General features: G+C 49.8%; 1 protein-coding gene across 2 annotated transcripts in view; it reads left to right on the top strand.

The window, feature by feature from the left end:
* Positions 1-15,782, top strand: part of LOC109884727 (probable ubiquitin-conjugating enzyme E2 W-B) — a 35,447-nt gene that overhangs the window by 7,910 nt on the left and 11,755 nt on the right. For both annotated transcript variants that reach the window (XM_031836438.1, XM_031836439.1), the window contains one exon: positions 13,354-13,456. Coding sequence is in view for 1 of the 2 variants with exons in the window: in XM_031836439.1 (XP_031692299.1) it covers positions 13,354-13,456 (103 nt within the window). In the remaining variant the exon portion in view is untranslated. The remainder of the gene's footprint in view (positions 1-13,353; positions 13,457-15,782) is intronic.

Here is a 15,782-nt window from a genome sequence, read left to right as displayed (position 1 = left end):
TCTCTCTCTCTCTCTCTCCTTCTCTCTCTCTCCTTGTGTCTCTCTCTCGCTCTCTCTCTCATCTCTCTCTCCTCTCTCTCCTCTCCTCTGTGATCTCTCTCTCTCTCTCTCTCTCTCTCTCTCTCTCTCTCTCCTCTGTGTCTCTCTCTCGCTCTCTCTCTCTCTCTCTCTCTCTCTCTCCTCTGGTCTCTCTCTCTCTCTCTCTCCTCCTCTCCCTCCAGTGTGTCTCTCTCTCTCTCTCTCTCTGTCTGTCAGTCTGTTTGTCTCTCTTTCCTCCTCAATTCAAGGGCTTTATTGATTAAGGGAAACATATGTTAACATTGCCAAAGCAAGTGAAATAGATAATAAACGAAAGTGAAAAGAACCAATAAAAAGTAACAGTAAAACTTACTCACAAAAGAATAAATAAATTTCAAATGTCATATGTGCAATAGTTAAAAGTACAAAAGGGAAATAAATTAACATAAATATAGGTTTGTATATACAATGGTGTTTGTTGTGGCAACCAGGTCACACATCTTGCTGCTGTGATGGAACACTGTGGTATTTCACCCAGTAGATATGGGAGTTTTTCAAAATTGGATTTGTTTTCGAATTCTTTGTGGATCTGTGTAATCTGAGGGAAATATGTCTCTCTAATATGGTCATACATTGGGCAGGAGGTTAGGAAGTGCAGCTCAGTTTCTACCTCATTGTGTGGGCAGTGAGCACATAGCCTGTCTTCTCTTGAGAGCCATGTCTTGCCTATTACCTTTATTTAACCAGGCAAGTCAGTTGCTTTTAATGACGGAAAGAACACTGAACGAACTATACAAAAACAACAAAAACAAACGTGAAACTGTACAATAATAGTCTCAGATCGTTCACAGCTTTGTGGAAGTTACCTGTGGTGCTAATGTTTAGCCGAGGTACGTTTTTTGTGTGCTCTAGGGCAACGGTGTGTAGATGGAATTTGTATTTGTTGTCCTGGCAACTAGAACTTTTTTGGAACACTTATTTTTGTCTTACTGAGATTTACTGTCAGGGCCCAGGTCTGACAGAATCTGTGCAGAATATCTAGGTGCTGCTGTAGACCCTCCTTGGTTGGGGACAGAAGCACCAGACCAGAGAAGCACCAGATCATCAGCAAACAGGAGACATTTGACTTCATATTCTAGTTGGGTGAGGCCAGGTGCTGCAGACTGTTCTAGTACCCTCGCCAATTAGTTCATATAGCAAAGCTGTCATCAAGGCAAAGGGTGGCTACTTTGAAGAATCTCAAATAAAACATATTTTGAGTAGCTTAACACTGTTTTGGTTCCTACATGATTCCATATGTGTTTGTTATTTTATAGCTTTGATGTCTTCACTATCATTCTACAATGTAGAAAATAGTAAAAATTAAGAAAAACCTTTTGAATGAGTAGGTGTTTAAACTTTTGACTGGTGCTGTACCCCACTTTGAAGAGGTTTGGTCTTACACTGCATCCCTGTCTCACCCCGAAGAAGTGTGTTTTTTTTGTGTACATGGATTTTTATAATGTCAAATATTTTTTCCCCCAACCACTTTCCATCAATTTGTATAACTGGTCGTCCTCTAGGTTACAGAGAGCTGGTCGTCCTCTAGGTTACAGAGAGCTGGTCGTCCTCTAGGTTACAGAGAGCTGGTCGCCCTCTAGGTTACAGAGAGCGTAGTCCTCTAGGTTACAGAGAGCTGGTAGCCCTCTAGGTTACAGAGAGCTGGTATTCCTCTAGGTTACAGAGAGCTGGTAGTCCTCTAGTTTACAGAGAGCTGTTAGTCCTCTAGGTTACAGAGAGCTGGTAGTCCTCTAGGTTACAGAGAGCTGGTAGTCCTCTAGGTTACAGAGAGCTGGTAGTCCTCTAGGTTACAGAGAGCTGGTAGTCCTCTAGGTTACAGAGAGCTGGTAGTCCTCCAGTTACAGAGAGCTGGTAGTCCTCTAGGTTACAGAGAGCTGTAGTCCTCTAGGTTACAGAGAGTCTTGCGGGGAGTCCTCTAGGTTACAGAGAGCTGGTAGTCCTCTAGTTACAGAGAGCTGGTAGTCCCTATTAACAGAGAGCTGGTAGTCCTCTAGGTTACAGAGAGCTGGTAGTCTCTAGGTCTACAGAGAGCTGGTAGTCCTCTAGGTTACAGAGAGCTGGTAGTCCTCTAGGTTACAGAGAGCTGGTAGTCCTCTAGGTTACAGAGAGCTGGTAGTCCTCTAGGTTACAGAGAGCTGGTAGTCCTCTAGGTTACAGAGAGCTGGTAGTAGTCCTCTAGGTTACAGAGAGCTGGTAGTCCTCTAGGTTACAGAGAGCTGGTAGTCCTCTAGGTTACAGAGAGCTGGTAGTCCTCTAGGTTACAGAGAGCTTGGTAGTCCTCTAGGTTACAGAGAGCTGGTAGTCCTCTAGGTTACAGAGAGCTGGTTGTCCTCTAGGTTACAGAGAGATGGTTAGCCCTCTAGGTTACAGAGAGATGGTAGTCCTCTAGGTTACAGAGAGCTGGTTGCCCTCTAGGTTACAGAGAGCCTGGTAGTCCTCTAGGTTACACAGACGCTGGTAGTCCTCTAGGTTACAGAGAGCTGGTAGTCCTCTAGGTTACAGAGAGCTGGTTGTCCTCTAGGTTACAGAGAGATGGTAGCCCTCTAGGTTACAGAGAGATGGTAGTCCTCTAGGTTACAGAGAGCTGGTTGCCCTCTAGGTTACAGAGAGCTGTAGTCCTCTAGGTTACACAGAGCTGGTAGTCCTCTAGGTTACAGAGAGCTGGTAGTCCTCTAGGTTACAGAGAGCTGGTAGTCCTCTAGGTTACAGAGAGCTGGTAGTCCTCTAGGTTACAGATAGCTGGTAGTCCTCTAGGTTACAGAGAGCTGGTTGCCCTCTAGGTTACAGAGAGCTGGTAGTCCTCTAGGTTACAGAGAGCTGGTAGTCCTCTAGGTTACAGAGAGCTGGTAGTCCTCTAGGTTACAGAGAGCTGGTAGTCCTCTAGGTTACAGAGAGCTGGTAGTCCTCTAGGTTACAGAGAGCTGGTAGTCCTCTAGGTTACAGAGAGCTGGTAGTCCTCTAGGTTACAGAGAGCTGGTAGTCCTAGGTTACAGAGGGGGTTTACAGAGAGCTGGTAGTCCCATCCACCACAACTACCAGGTGGGTGGTATAGAGGAGACGGACCCATGGTTGCCCTCTAGGTTACAGAGAGCTGGTAGTCCCATCCACCACACTACCAGGTGGGTGGTATAGAGGAGACGGACCCACTGGTTGCCCTCTAGGTTACAGAGAGCTGGTAGTCCCATCCACCACACTACCAGGTGGGTGGTATAGAGGAGATGGACCCACTGGTTGCCCTCTAGGTTACAGAGAGCTGGTAGTCCTCTAGGTTACAGAGAGCTGGTAGTCCTCTAGGTTACAGAGAGCTGGTAGTCCTCTAGGTTACAGAGAGCTGGTAGCCCTCTAGGTTACAGAGAGCTGGTAGTCCTCTAGGTTACAGAGAGCTGGTAGTCCTCTAGGTTACAGAGAGCTGGTCGTCCCATCCACCACACTACCAGGTGGGTGGTATAGAGGAGACGGACCCACTGGTTGTCCTCTAGGTTACAGAGAGCTGGTTGCCCTCTAGGTTACAGAGAGCTGGTCGTCCTCTAGGTTACAGAGAGCTGGTAGTCCTCTAGGTTACAGAGAGCTGGTAGCCCTCTAGGTTACAGAGAGCTGGTAGTCCTCTAGGTTACAGAGAGCTGGTAGTCCTCTAGGTTACAGAGAGCTGGTCGTCCCATCCACCACACTACCAGGTGGGTGGTATAGAGGAGACGGACCCACTGGTTGTCCTCTAGGTTACAGAGAGCTGGTTTGCCCTCTAGGTTACAGAGAGCTGGTCGTCCTCTAGGTTACAGAGAGCTGGTAGTCCTCTAGGTTACAGAGAGCTGGTCGTCCTCTAGGTTACAGAGAGCTGGTGGTCCTCTAGGTTACAGAGAGCTGGTCGTCCTCTAGGTTACAGAGAGCTGGTCGTCCTCTAGGTTACAGAGAGCTGGTCGCCCTCTAGGTTACAGAGAGCTGGTAGCCCTCGAGGTTACAGAGAGCTGGTAGTCCTCTAGGTTACAGAGAGCTGGTAGTCCTCTAGGATACAGAGAGCTGGTAGTCCTCTAGGTTACAGAGAGCTGGTAGTCCTCTAGGTTACAGAGAGCTGGTAGTCCTCTAGGTTACAGAGAGCTGGTTAGTCCTCTAGGTTACAGAGAGCTGGTAGTCCTCTAGGTTACAGAGAGCTGGTAGTCCTCTAGGTTACAGAGAGCTGGTAGTCCTCTAGGTTACAGAGAGCTGGTAGTCCTCTAGGTTAAAGAGAGCTGGTAGTCCTCTAGGTTACAGAGAGCTGGTAGTCCTCTAGGTTAAAGAGAGCTGGTAGTCCTCTAGGTTAAGAGAGCTGGTTAGTCCTCTAGGTTACAGAGAGCTGGTAGTCCTCTAGGTTACAGAGAGCTGGTCGTCCTCTAGGTTACAGAGAGCTGGTCGTCCTCTAGGTTACAGAGAGCTGGTCGTCCTCCAGGTTACAGAGAGCTGGTAGTCCTCTAGGTTACAGAGGAGCTGGTAGTCCTCTAGGTTACAGAGAGCTGGTAGTCCCATCCACCACACTACCAGGTGGGTGGTATAGAGGAGACGGACCCACTGGTTGCCCCTCTAGGTTACAGAGAGCTGGTAGTCCCATCCACCACACTACCAGGTGGGTGGTATAGAGGAGACGGACCCACTGGTTGCCCTCTAGGTTACAGAGAGCTGGTCGTCCCATCCACCACACTACCAGGTGGGTGGTATAGAGGAGATGGACCCACTGGTTGCCCTCTAGGTTACAGAGAGCTGGTAGTCCTCTAGGTTACAGAGAGTGGTAGTCCTCTAGGTTACAGAGAGCTGGTAGTCCTCTAGGTTACAGAGAGCTGGTAGTCCTCTAGGTTACAGAGAGCTGGTAGTCCTCTAGGTTACAGAGAGCTGGTAGTCCTCTAGGTTACAGAGAGCTGGTAGTCCTCTAGGTTACAGAGAGCTGGTAGTCCTCTAGGTTACAGAGAGCTGGTCGTCCCATCCACCACACTACCAGGTGGGTGGTATAGAGGAGACGGACCCACTGGTTGTCCTCTAGGTTACAGAGAGCTGGTTGCCCTCTAGGTTACAGAGAGCTGGTCGTCCTCTAGGTTACAGAGAGCTGGTCGTCCTCTAGGTTACAGAGAGCTGGTCGTCCTCTAGGTTACAGAGAGCTGGTCGTCCTCTAGGTTACAGAGAGCTGGTAGTCCTCTAGGTTACAGAGAGCTGGTAGTCCTCTAGGTTACAGAGAGCTGGTAGTCCTCTAGGTTACAGAGAGCTGGTAGTCCTCTAGGTTACAGAGAGCTGCTAGTCCTCTAGGTTACAGAGAGCTGGTAGTCCTCTAGGTTACAGAGAGCTGGTAGCCCTCTAGGTTACAGAGAGCTGGTAGCCCTCTAGGTTACAGAGAGCTGGTAGTCCTCTAGGTTACAGAGAGCTGGTTGCCCTCTAGGTTAAAGAGAGCTGGTAGTCCTCTAGGTTACAGAGAGCTGGTAGTCCTCTAGTTACAGAGAGCTGGTAGTCCTCTAGGTTACAGAGAGCTGGTAGTCCTCTAGGTTACAGAGAGCTGGTCGTCCTCTAGGTTACAGAGAGCTGGTCGTCCTCCCAGGTTACAGAGAGCTGGTAGTCCTCTAGGTTACAGAGAGCTGGTAGTCCTCTAGGTTACAGAGAGCTGGTAGTCCTCTAGGTTACAGAGAGCTGGTAGTCCTCTAGGTTCAGAGAGCTGGTAGTCCTCTAGGTTACAGAGAGCTGGTAGTCCCATCCACCACACTACCAGGTGGGTGGTATAGAGGAGACGGACCCACTGGTTGCCCTCTAGGTTACAGAGAGCTGGTAGTCCCATCCACCACACTACCAGGTGGGTGGTATAGAGGAGACGGACCCACTGGTTGCCCTCTAGGTTACAGAGAGCTGGTCGTCCCATCCACCACACTACCAGGTGGGTGATATAGAGGAGATGGACCCACTGGTTGCCCTCTAGGTTACAGAGACTCGGTAGTCCTCTAGGTTACAAGAGAGCTGGTAGTCCTCTAGGTTACAGAGAGCTGGTAGTCCTCTAGGTTACAGAGAGCTGGTAGTCCTCTAGGTTACAGAGAGCTGGTAGTCCTCTAGGTTACAGAGAGCTGGTAGTCCTCTAGGTTACAGAGAGCTGGTCGTCCCATCCACCACACTACCAGGTGGGTGGTATAGAGGAGACGGACCCACTGGTTGTCCTCTAGGTTACAGAGAGCTGGTTGCCCTCTAGGTTACAGAGAGCTGGTCGTCCTCTAGGTTACAGAGAGCTGGTCGTCCTCTAGGTTACAGAGAGCTGGTCGTCCTCTAGGTTACAGAGAGCTGGTCGTCCTCTAGGTTACAGAGAGCTGGTAGTCCTCTAGGTTACAGAGAGCTGGTAGTCCTCTAGGTTACAGAGAGCTGGTAGTCCTCTAGGTTACAGAGAGCTGGTAGTCCTCTAGGTTACAGAGAGCTGGTAGTCCTCTAGGTTACAGAGAGCTGGTAGTCCTCTAGGTTACAGAGAGCTGGTAGTCCTCTAGGTTACAGAGAGCTGCTAGTCCTCTAGGTTACAGAGAGCTGGTAGTCCTCTAGGTTACAGAGAGCTGGTAGCCCTCTAGGTTACAGAGAGCTGGTAGCCCTCTAGGTTACAGAGAGCTGGTAGCCCTCTAGGTTACAGAGAGCTGGTAGCCCTCTAGGTTACAGAGAGCTGGTAGTCCTCTAGGTTACAGAGAGCTGGTTGCCCTCTAGGTTAAAGAGAGCTGGTAGTCCTCTAGGTTACAGAGAGCTGGTAGTCCTCTAGGTTACAGAGAGCTGGTAGTCCTCTAGGTTACAGAGAGCTGGTAGTCCTCTAGGTTACAGAGAGCTGGTCGTCCTCTAGGTTACAGAGAGCTGGTAGTCCTCTAGGTTACAGAGAGCTGGTCGTCCTCTAGGTTACAGAGAGCTGGTCGTCCTCTAGGTTACAGAGAGCTGGTCGTCCTCTAGGTTACAGAGAGCTGGTCGTCCTCTAGGTTACAGAGAGCTGGTCGTCCTCTAGGTTACAGAGAGCTGGTCGTCCTCTAGGTTACAGAGAGCTGGTCGTCCTCTAGGTTACAGAGAGCTGGTCGTCCTCTAGGTTACAGAGAGCTGGTCGTCCTCTAGGTTACAGAGAGCTGGTCGTCCTCTAGGTTACAGAGAGCTGGTCGTCCTCTAGGTTACAGAGAGCTGGTCGTCCTCTAGGTTACAGAGAGCTGGTCGTCCTCTAGGTTACAGAGAGCTGGTAGTCCTCTAGGTTACAGAGAGCTGGTAGTCCTCTAGGTTACAGAGAGCTGGTAGTCCTCTAGGTTACAGAGAGCTGGTAGTCCTCTAGGTTACAGAGAGCTGGTAGTCCTCTAGGTTACAGAGAGCTGGTAGTCCTCTAGGTTACAGAGAGCTGGTAGTCCTCTAGGTTACAGAGAGCTGGTAGTCCTCTAGGTTACAGAGAGCTGGTAGACCTCTAGGTTACAGAGAGCTGGTAGTCCTCTAGGTTACAGAGAGCTGGTCGTCCTCTAGGTTACAGAGAGCTGGTCGTCCTCTAGGTTACAGAGAGCTGGTCGTCCTCTAGGTTACAGAGAGCTGGTAGTCCTCTAGGTTACAGAGAGCTGGTAGTCCTCTAGGTTACAGAGAGCTGGTAGTCCTCTAGGTTACAGAGAGCTGGTCGCCCTCTAGGTTACAGAGAGCTGGTCGTCCTCTAGGTTACAGAGAGCTTGTAGTCCTCTAGGTTACAGAGAGCTGGTCGTCCTCTAGGTTACAGAGAGCTGGTCGTCCTCTAGGTTACAGAGAGCTGGTCGTCCTCCAGGTTACAGAGAGCTGGTCGTCCTCTAGGTTACAGAGAGCTGGTAGTCTTCTAGGTTACAGAGAGCTGGTAGTCCTCTAGGTTACAGAGAGCTGGTCGCCCTCTAGGTTACAGAGAGCTGGTCACCCTCTAGGTTACAGAGAGCTGGTCACCCTCTAGGTTACAGAGAGCTGGTCGTCCTCTAGGTTACAGAGAGCTGGTAGTCCTCTAGGTTACAGAGAGCTGGTAGTCCTCTAGATTACAGAGAGCCGGTAGTCTTCTAGGTTACAGAGAGCCGGTCGCCCTCTAGGTTACAGAGAGCCGGTCGCCCTCTAGGTTACAGAGAGCCGGTAGTCCTCTAGGTTACAGAGAGCCGGTAGTCCTCTAGGTTACAGAGAGCCGGTAGTCCTCTAGGTTACAGAGAGCTGGTAGTCCTCTAGGTTACAGAGAGCCGGTAGTCCTCTAGGTTACAGAGAGCTGGTTGCCCTCTAGGTTACAGAGAGCTGGTTGCCCTCTAGGTTACAGAGAGCTGGTCGTCCTCTAGGTTACAGAGAGCTGGTAGTCCTCTAGGTTACAGAGAGCTGGTAGTCCTCTAGGTTACAGAGAGCTGGTAGTCCTCTAGGTTACAGAGAGCTGGTAGTCCTCTAGGTTACAGAGAGCTGGTAGTCCTCCAGGTTACAGAGAGCTGGTCGTCCTCTAGGTTACAGAGAGCTGGTCGTCCTCTAGGTTACAGAGAGCTGGTCGTCCTCTAGGTTACAGAGAGCTGGTCGTCCTCTAGGTTACAGAGAGCTGGTCGTCCTCTAGGTTACAGAGAGCTGGTCGTCCTCCAGGTTACAGAGAGCTGGTCGTCCTCCAGGTTACAGATAGCTGGTCGTCCTCTAGGTTACAGAGAGCTGGTCGTCCTCTAGGTTACAGAGAGCTGGTCGTCCTCTAGGTTACAGAGAGCTGGTAGTCCTATAGGTTACAGAGAGCTGGTAGTCCTCTAGGTTACAGAGAGCTGGTAGCCCTCTAGGTTACAGAGAGCTGGTAGTCCCACCCACCACACTACCAGGTGGGTGGTATAGAGGAGACGGACCCACTGGTTGCCCTCTAGGTTACAGAGAGCTGGTAGTCCCATCCACCACACTACCAGGTGGGTGGTATAGAGGAGACGGACCCACTGGTTGCCCTCTAGGTTACAGAGAGCTGGTCGTCCCATCCACCACACTACCAGGTGGGTGGTATAGAGGAGATGGACCCACTGGTTGCCCTCTAGGTTACAGAGAGCTGGTAGTCCTCTAGGTTACAGAGAGCTGGTAGTCCTCTAGGTTACAGAGAGCTGGTAGTCCTCTAGGTTACAGAGAGCTGGTCGTCCTCTAGGTTACAGAGAGCTGGTCGTCCTCTAGGTTACAGAGAGCTGGTCGTCCTCTAGGTTACAGAGAGCTGGTAGTCCTCTAGGTTACAGAGAGCTGGTAGTCCTCTAGGTTACAGAGAGCTGGTAGTCCTCTAGGTTACAGAGAGCTGGTAGTCCTCTAGGTTACAGAGAGCCGGTAGTCCTCTAGGTTACAGAGAGCCGGTAGTCCTCTAGGTTACAGAGAGCTGGTCGCCCTCTAGGTTTCAGAGAGCTGGTCGTCCTCTAGGTTACAGAGAGCTGGTCGTCCTCTAGGTTACAGAGAGCTGGTCGTCCTCTAGGTTACAGAGAGCTGGTCGTCCTCTAGGTTACAGAGAGCTGGTCGTCCTCTAGGTTACAGAGAGCTGGTCGTCCTCTAGGTTACAGAGAGCTGGTAGTCCTCTAGATTACAGAGAGCTGGTAGTCCTCTAGATTACAGAGAGCTGGTAGTCCTCTAGGTTACAGAGAGCTGGTCGCCCTCTAGGTTACAGAGAGCTGGTCGCCCTCTAGGTTACAGAGAGCTGGTCGCCCTCTAGGTTACAGAGAGCTGGTAGTCCTCTAGGTTACAGAGAGCTGGTAGTCCTCTAGGTTACAGAGAGCTGGTCGTCCTCTAGGTTACAGAGAGCTGGTCGTCCTCTAGGTTACAGAGAGCTGGTCGTCCTCTAGGTTACAGAGAGCTGGTAGTCCTCTAGGTTACAGAGAGCTGGTAGTCCTCTAGGTTACAGAGAGCTGGTAGTCCTCTAGGTTACAGAGAGCTGGTCGTCCTCTAGGTTACAGAGAGCTGGTCGTCCTCTAGGTTACAGAGAGCTGGTCGCCCTAGGTTACAGAGAGCTGGTCGTCCTCTAGGTTACAGAGAGCTGGTAGTCCTCTAGGTTACAGAGAGCTGGTAGTCCTCTAGGTTACAGAGAGCTGGTAGTCCTCTGGGTTACAGAGAGCTGGTAGTCCTCTAGGTTACAGAGAGCTGGTAGTCCTCTAGGTTACAGAGAGCTGGTAGTCCTCTAGGTTACAGAGAGCTGGTAGTCCTCTAGGTTACAGAGAGCTGGTAGTCCTCTAGGTTACAGAGAGCTGGCCGTCCTCTAGGTTACAGAGAGCTGGTCGTCCTCTAGGTTACAGAGAGCTGGTCGTCCTCTAGGTTACAGAGAGCTGGTCGTCCTCTAGGTTACAGAGAGCTGGTCGTCCTCTAGGTTACAGAGAGCTGGTCGTCTTCTAGGTTACAGAGAGCTGGTCGTCCTCTAGGTTACAGAGAGCTGGTAGTCCTCTAGGTTACAGAGAGCTGGTAGTCCTCTAGGTTACAGAGAGCTGGTAGTCCTCTAGGTTACAGAGAGCTGGTAGTCCTCTAGGTTACAGAGAGCTGGTAGTCCTCTAGGTTACAGAGAGCTGGTAGTCCTCTAGGTTACAGAGAGCTGGTAGTCCTCTAGGTTACAGAGATCTGGTCGTCCTCTAGGTTACAGAGAGCTGGTAGTCCTCTAGGTTACAGAGAGCTGGTAGTCCTCTAGGTTACAGAGAGCTGGTCGTCCCATCCACCACACTACCAGGTGGGTGGTATAGAGGAGATGGTCGTCCCATCCACCACACTACCAGGTGGGTGGTATAGAGAGCTGGTAGTCCCATCCAGGTGGGTGGTATAGAGAGCTGGTAGTCCCATCCAGGTGAGTGGTATAGAGAGCTGGTAGTCCCATCCAGGTGGGTGGTATAGAGAGCTGGTAGTCCCATCCAGGTGGGGTGGTTAGAGAGCTGGTAGTCCCATCCAGGTGGGTGGTATAGAGAGCTGGTAGTCCCATCCAGGTGGGTGGTATAGAGAGCTGGTAGTCCCATCCAGGTGGGTGGTATAGAGAGCTGGTAGTCCCATCCAGGTGGGTGGTATAGAGAGCTGGTAGTCCCATCCAGGTGGGTGGTATAGAGAGCTGGTAGTCCCATCCAGGTGGGTGGTATAGAGAGCTGGTAGTCCCATCCAGGTGGGTGGTATAGAGAGCTGGTAGTCCCATCCAGGTGGGTGGTATAGAGAGCTGGTAGTCCCATCCAGGTGGGTGGTATAGAGAGCTGGTAGTCCCATCCAGGTGGGTGGTATAGAGAGCTGGTAGTCCCATCCAGGTGGGTGGTATAGAGAGCTGGTAGTCCCATCCAGGTGGGTGGTATAGAGAGCTGGTAGTCCCATCCAGGTGGGTGGTATAGAGAGCTGGTAGTCCCATCCAGGTGGGTGGTATAGAGAGCTGGTAGTCCCATCCAGGTGGGTGGTATAGAGAGCTGGTAGTCCCATCCAGGTGGGTGGTATAGAGAGCTGGTAGTCCCATCCAGGTGGGTGGTATAGAGAGCTGGTAGTCCCATCCAGGTGGGTGGTATAGAGAGCTGGTAGTCCCATCCAGGTGGGTGGTATAGAGAGCTGTAGTCCATCCAGGTGGGTGGTATAGAAGCTGGGTAGTCCATCCAGGTGGGTGGTATAGAGAGCTTGGTAGTCCATCCAGGTGGGTGGTATAGAGAGCTGGTAGTCCCATCCAGGTGGGTGGTATAGAGAGCTGGTAGTCCCATCCAGGTGGGGTGGTATAGAGAGCCTGGTAGTCCCCTCCAAGGTGGGTGGTATAGAGAGACTGGTAGTCCCATTCCAGGTGGGTGGTCTAGAGAGCTGGTAGTCCCATCCAGGTCGGGTGTGTATAGAGAGCTGGTAGTCCCATCCAGGTGGGTGGTATAGAGAGCTGGTAGTCCCATCAGGTTGGGTGGTATAGAGAGCTGGTAGTCCCATCCTAGTGTGGGTGGGTTATAGAGAGATGGTAGTCCCATCCAGGGGGTGGTATAGAGAGCTGGTAGTCCCATCCAGGTGGGTGGTATAGAGAGCTGGTAGTCCCATCCAGGTGGGTGGTATAGAGAGCTGGTAGTCCCATCCAGGTGGGTGGTATAGCAGAGCTGGTAGTCCCATCCATGTGGGTGGTATAGAGAGCTGGTAGTCCCATCCAGGTGGGTGGTATAGGAGAGCTGGTAGTCCCATCCGGTGGGTGGTATAGAGAGCTGGTAGTCCCTCCAGGTGGGTGGTATAGAGAGTGGTAGTCCATCCGGTGGGTGGGATAAGAGGCTGGTGTCCATCCAGGTGGGGTGGTTATAGAGAGCTGGTAGTCCCATCCAGGTGGGTGGTATAGAGAGCTGGTAGTCCCATCCAGGTGGTGGTATAGAGAGCTGGTCGTCCCATCCAGGTGGGTGGTATAGAGAGCTGGTAGTCCCATCCAGGTGGGTGGTATAGAGAGCTGGTAGTCCCATCCAGGGTGGGTGGTATAGAGAGCTGGTAGTCCCATCCAGGTGGGTGGTATAGAGAGCTGGTAGTCCCATCCAGGTGGGTGGTATAGAGAGCTGGTAGTCCCATCCAGGTGGGTGGTATAGAGAGCTGGTAGTCCCATCCAGGTGGGTGGTATAGAGAGCTGGTAGTCCCATCCAGGTGGGTGGTATAGAGAGCTGGTAGTCCCATCCAGGTGGGTGGTATAGAGAGCTGGTAGTCCCATCCAGGTGGGTGGTATAGAGAGCTGGTAGTCCCATCCAGGTGGGTGGTATAGAGAGCTGGTAGTCCCATCCAGGTGGGTGGTATAGAGAGCTGGTAGTCCCATCCAGGTGGGTGGTATAGAGAGCTGGTAGTCCCATCCAGGTGGGTGGTATAGAGAGCTGGTAGTCCCATCCAGGTGGGTGGTATAGAGAGCTGGTAGTCCCATCCAGGTGGGTGGTATAGAGAGCTGGTAGTCCCATCCAGGTGGGTGGTATAGAGAGCTGGTAGTCCCATCCAGGTGGGTGGTATAGAGAGCTGGTAGTCCCATCCAGGTGGGTGGTATAGAGAGCTGGTAGTCCCATCCAGGTGGGTGGTATAGAGAGCTGGTAGTCCCATCCAGGTGGGTGGTATAGAGAGCTGGTAGTCCCATCCAGGTGGGTGGTATAGAGAGCTGGTAGTCCCATCCAGGTGGGTGGTATAGAGAGCTGGTAGTCCCATCCAGGTGGGTGGTATAGAGAGCTGGTAGTCCCATCCAGGTGGGTGGTATAGAGAGCTGGTAGTCCCATCCAGGTGGGTGGTATAGAGAGCTGGTAGTCCCATCCAGGTGGGTGGTATAGAGAGCTGGTAGTCCCATCCAGGTGGGTGGTATACGTTTTGACTAGTGCTGTGTGTGTTTGTGTATATATTTTAACATCAATATCTTCTACCTTTTTCATCCAGGTGGATTGTAGATATGGAAGGAGCCACGGGCACGCTCTACGAAGGAGAGAAATTTCAGCTGCTTTTCAAATTCAGTAGTCGGTATCCTTTCGATTCACCTCAGGTATGTAGCTAGCTAGCCTAGCGCTTCCTCATTAATAAATAGTCATGTATATTTCTGTTGAATCAGTTAGCTAGGACACTCAATGACACAAGAGCCATGCTCTGTCAGTAGGCTGGCTGAGTGGGTATGTTGCTTAGGAACAGGTAGTTTGGCTGACTGGGTATGTTTGGACACTGTGTTAACAACCCTCCAGGCAAGCTTCAATGCCATACAACTCTCCTTCCGTGGCCTCCAATTGCTCTTAAATACAAGTAAAACTAAATGCATGCTCTTCAACCGATCGCTACCTGCACCTGCCTGCCTGTCCAACATCACTACTCTGGACGGCTCTGACTTAGAATACGTGGACAACTACAAATACCTGGGTGTCTGGTTAGACTGTAAACTCTCCTTCCAGACCCATATCAAACATCTCCAATCCAAAGTAAAATCTAGAATTGGCTTCCTATTTCGCAACAAAGCATCCTTCACTCATGCTGCCAAACATACCCTTGTAAAACTGACCATCCTACTAATCCTAGACTTTGGCGATGTCATTTACAAAATAGCCTCCAATACCCTACTCAACAAATTGGATGCAGTCTATCACAGTGCAATCCGTTTTGTCACCAAAGCCCCATATACTACCCACCATTGCGACCTGTACGCTCTCGTTGGCTGGCCCTCGCTTCATACTCGTCGCCAAACCCACTGGCTCCATGTCATCTACAAGACCCTGCTAGGTAAAGTCCCCCCTTATCTCAGCTCGCTGGTCACCATAGCATCTCCCACCTGTAGCACACGCTCCAGCAGGTATATCTCTCTAGTCACCCCCAAAACCAATTCTTTCTTTGGCCGCCTCTCCTTCCAGTTCTCTGCTGCCAATGACTGGAACGAACTACAAAAATCTCTGAAACTGGAAACACTTATCTCCCTCACTAGCTTTAAGCACCAACTGTCAGAGCAGCTCACAGATTACTGCACCTGTACATAGCCCACCTATAATTTAGCCCAAAGAACTACCTCTTTCCCAACTGTATTTAATTTTAATTTATTTATTTATTTTGCTCCTTTGCACCCCATTATTTTTTTAAATTTCTACTTTGCACATTCTTCCATTGCAAAACTACCATTCCAGTATTTTACTTGCTATATTGTATTTACTTTGCCACCATGGCCTTTTTTTTTGCCTTTACCTCCCTTCTCACCTCATTTGCTCACATCGTATATAGACTTGTTTATACTGTATTATTGACTGTATGTTTGTTTTACTCCATGTGTAACTCTGTGTCGTTTTATCTGTCGAACTGCTTTGCTTTATCTTGGCCAGGTCGCAATTGTAAATGAGAACTTGTTCTCAACTTGCCTACCTGGTTAAGTAAAGGTGAAATAAAAAATTAAAAAATTAAAATGTTGCTTAGTAACAGGTCATTTGGCTGAGTGGGTATGTTGCTTAGTAACAGGTCATTTGGCTGAGTGGGTATGTTGCTTAGTAACAGGTCGTTTGGCTGAGTGGGTATGTTGCTTAGTAACAGGTCGTTTGGCTGAGTGGGTATGTTGCTTAGTAACAGGTCATTTGGCTGAGTGGGTATGTTGCTTAGTAACAGGTCATTTGGCTGAGTGGTATGTTGCTTAGTAACAGGTAATTTGCCTTAGTGGGTATGTTGCTATGAATATTAATTTATTCTAGAACTCACTCCCCTGGGTCATATTAATTTATTCTAGAACTCACTCCCTGGATCATATTAATTTATTCTAGAACTCACTCCCCTGGATCATATTAATTTATTCTAGAACTCACTCCCCTGGATCATATTAATTTATTCTAGAACTCACTCCCCTGGATCATATTAATTTATTCTAGAACTCACTCCCCTGGATCATATTAATTTATTCTAGAACTCACTCCCCTGGATCATATTAATTTATTCTAGAACTCACTCCCCTGGATCATATTAATTTATTCTAGAACTCACTCCCCTGGATCATATTAATTTATTCTAGAACTCACTCCCCTGGATCATATTAATTTATTCTAGAACTCACTCCCCTGGATCATATTAATTTATTCTAGAACTCACTCCCCTGGATCATATTAATTTATTCTAGAACTCACTCCCCTGGATCATATTAATTTATTCTAGAACTCACTCCCCTGGATCATATTAATTTATTCTAGAACTCACTCCCCTGGATCATATTAATTTATTCTAGAACTCACTCCCCTGGATCATATTAATTTATTCTAGAACTCACTCCCCTGGATCATATTAATTTATTCTAGAACTCACTCCCCTGGATCATACTAATATTAATTTATTGGTGGCTCAAAATTGGATCCTGACCT

This window comes from Oncorhynchus kisutch, linkage group LG11 (genome assembly GCF_002021735.2).
Source record: "Oncorhynchus kisutch isolate 150728-3 linkage group LG11, Okis_V2, whole genome shotgun sequence".
Classification (NCBI taxonomy): Eukaryota; Metazoa; Chordata; class Actinopteri; order Salmoniformes; family Salmonidae; genus Oncorhynchus; species Oncorhynchus kisutch.
This window is presented reverse-complemented; position numbering and strand designations above follow the sequence as displayed.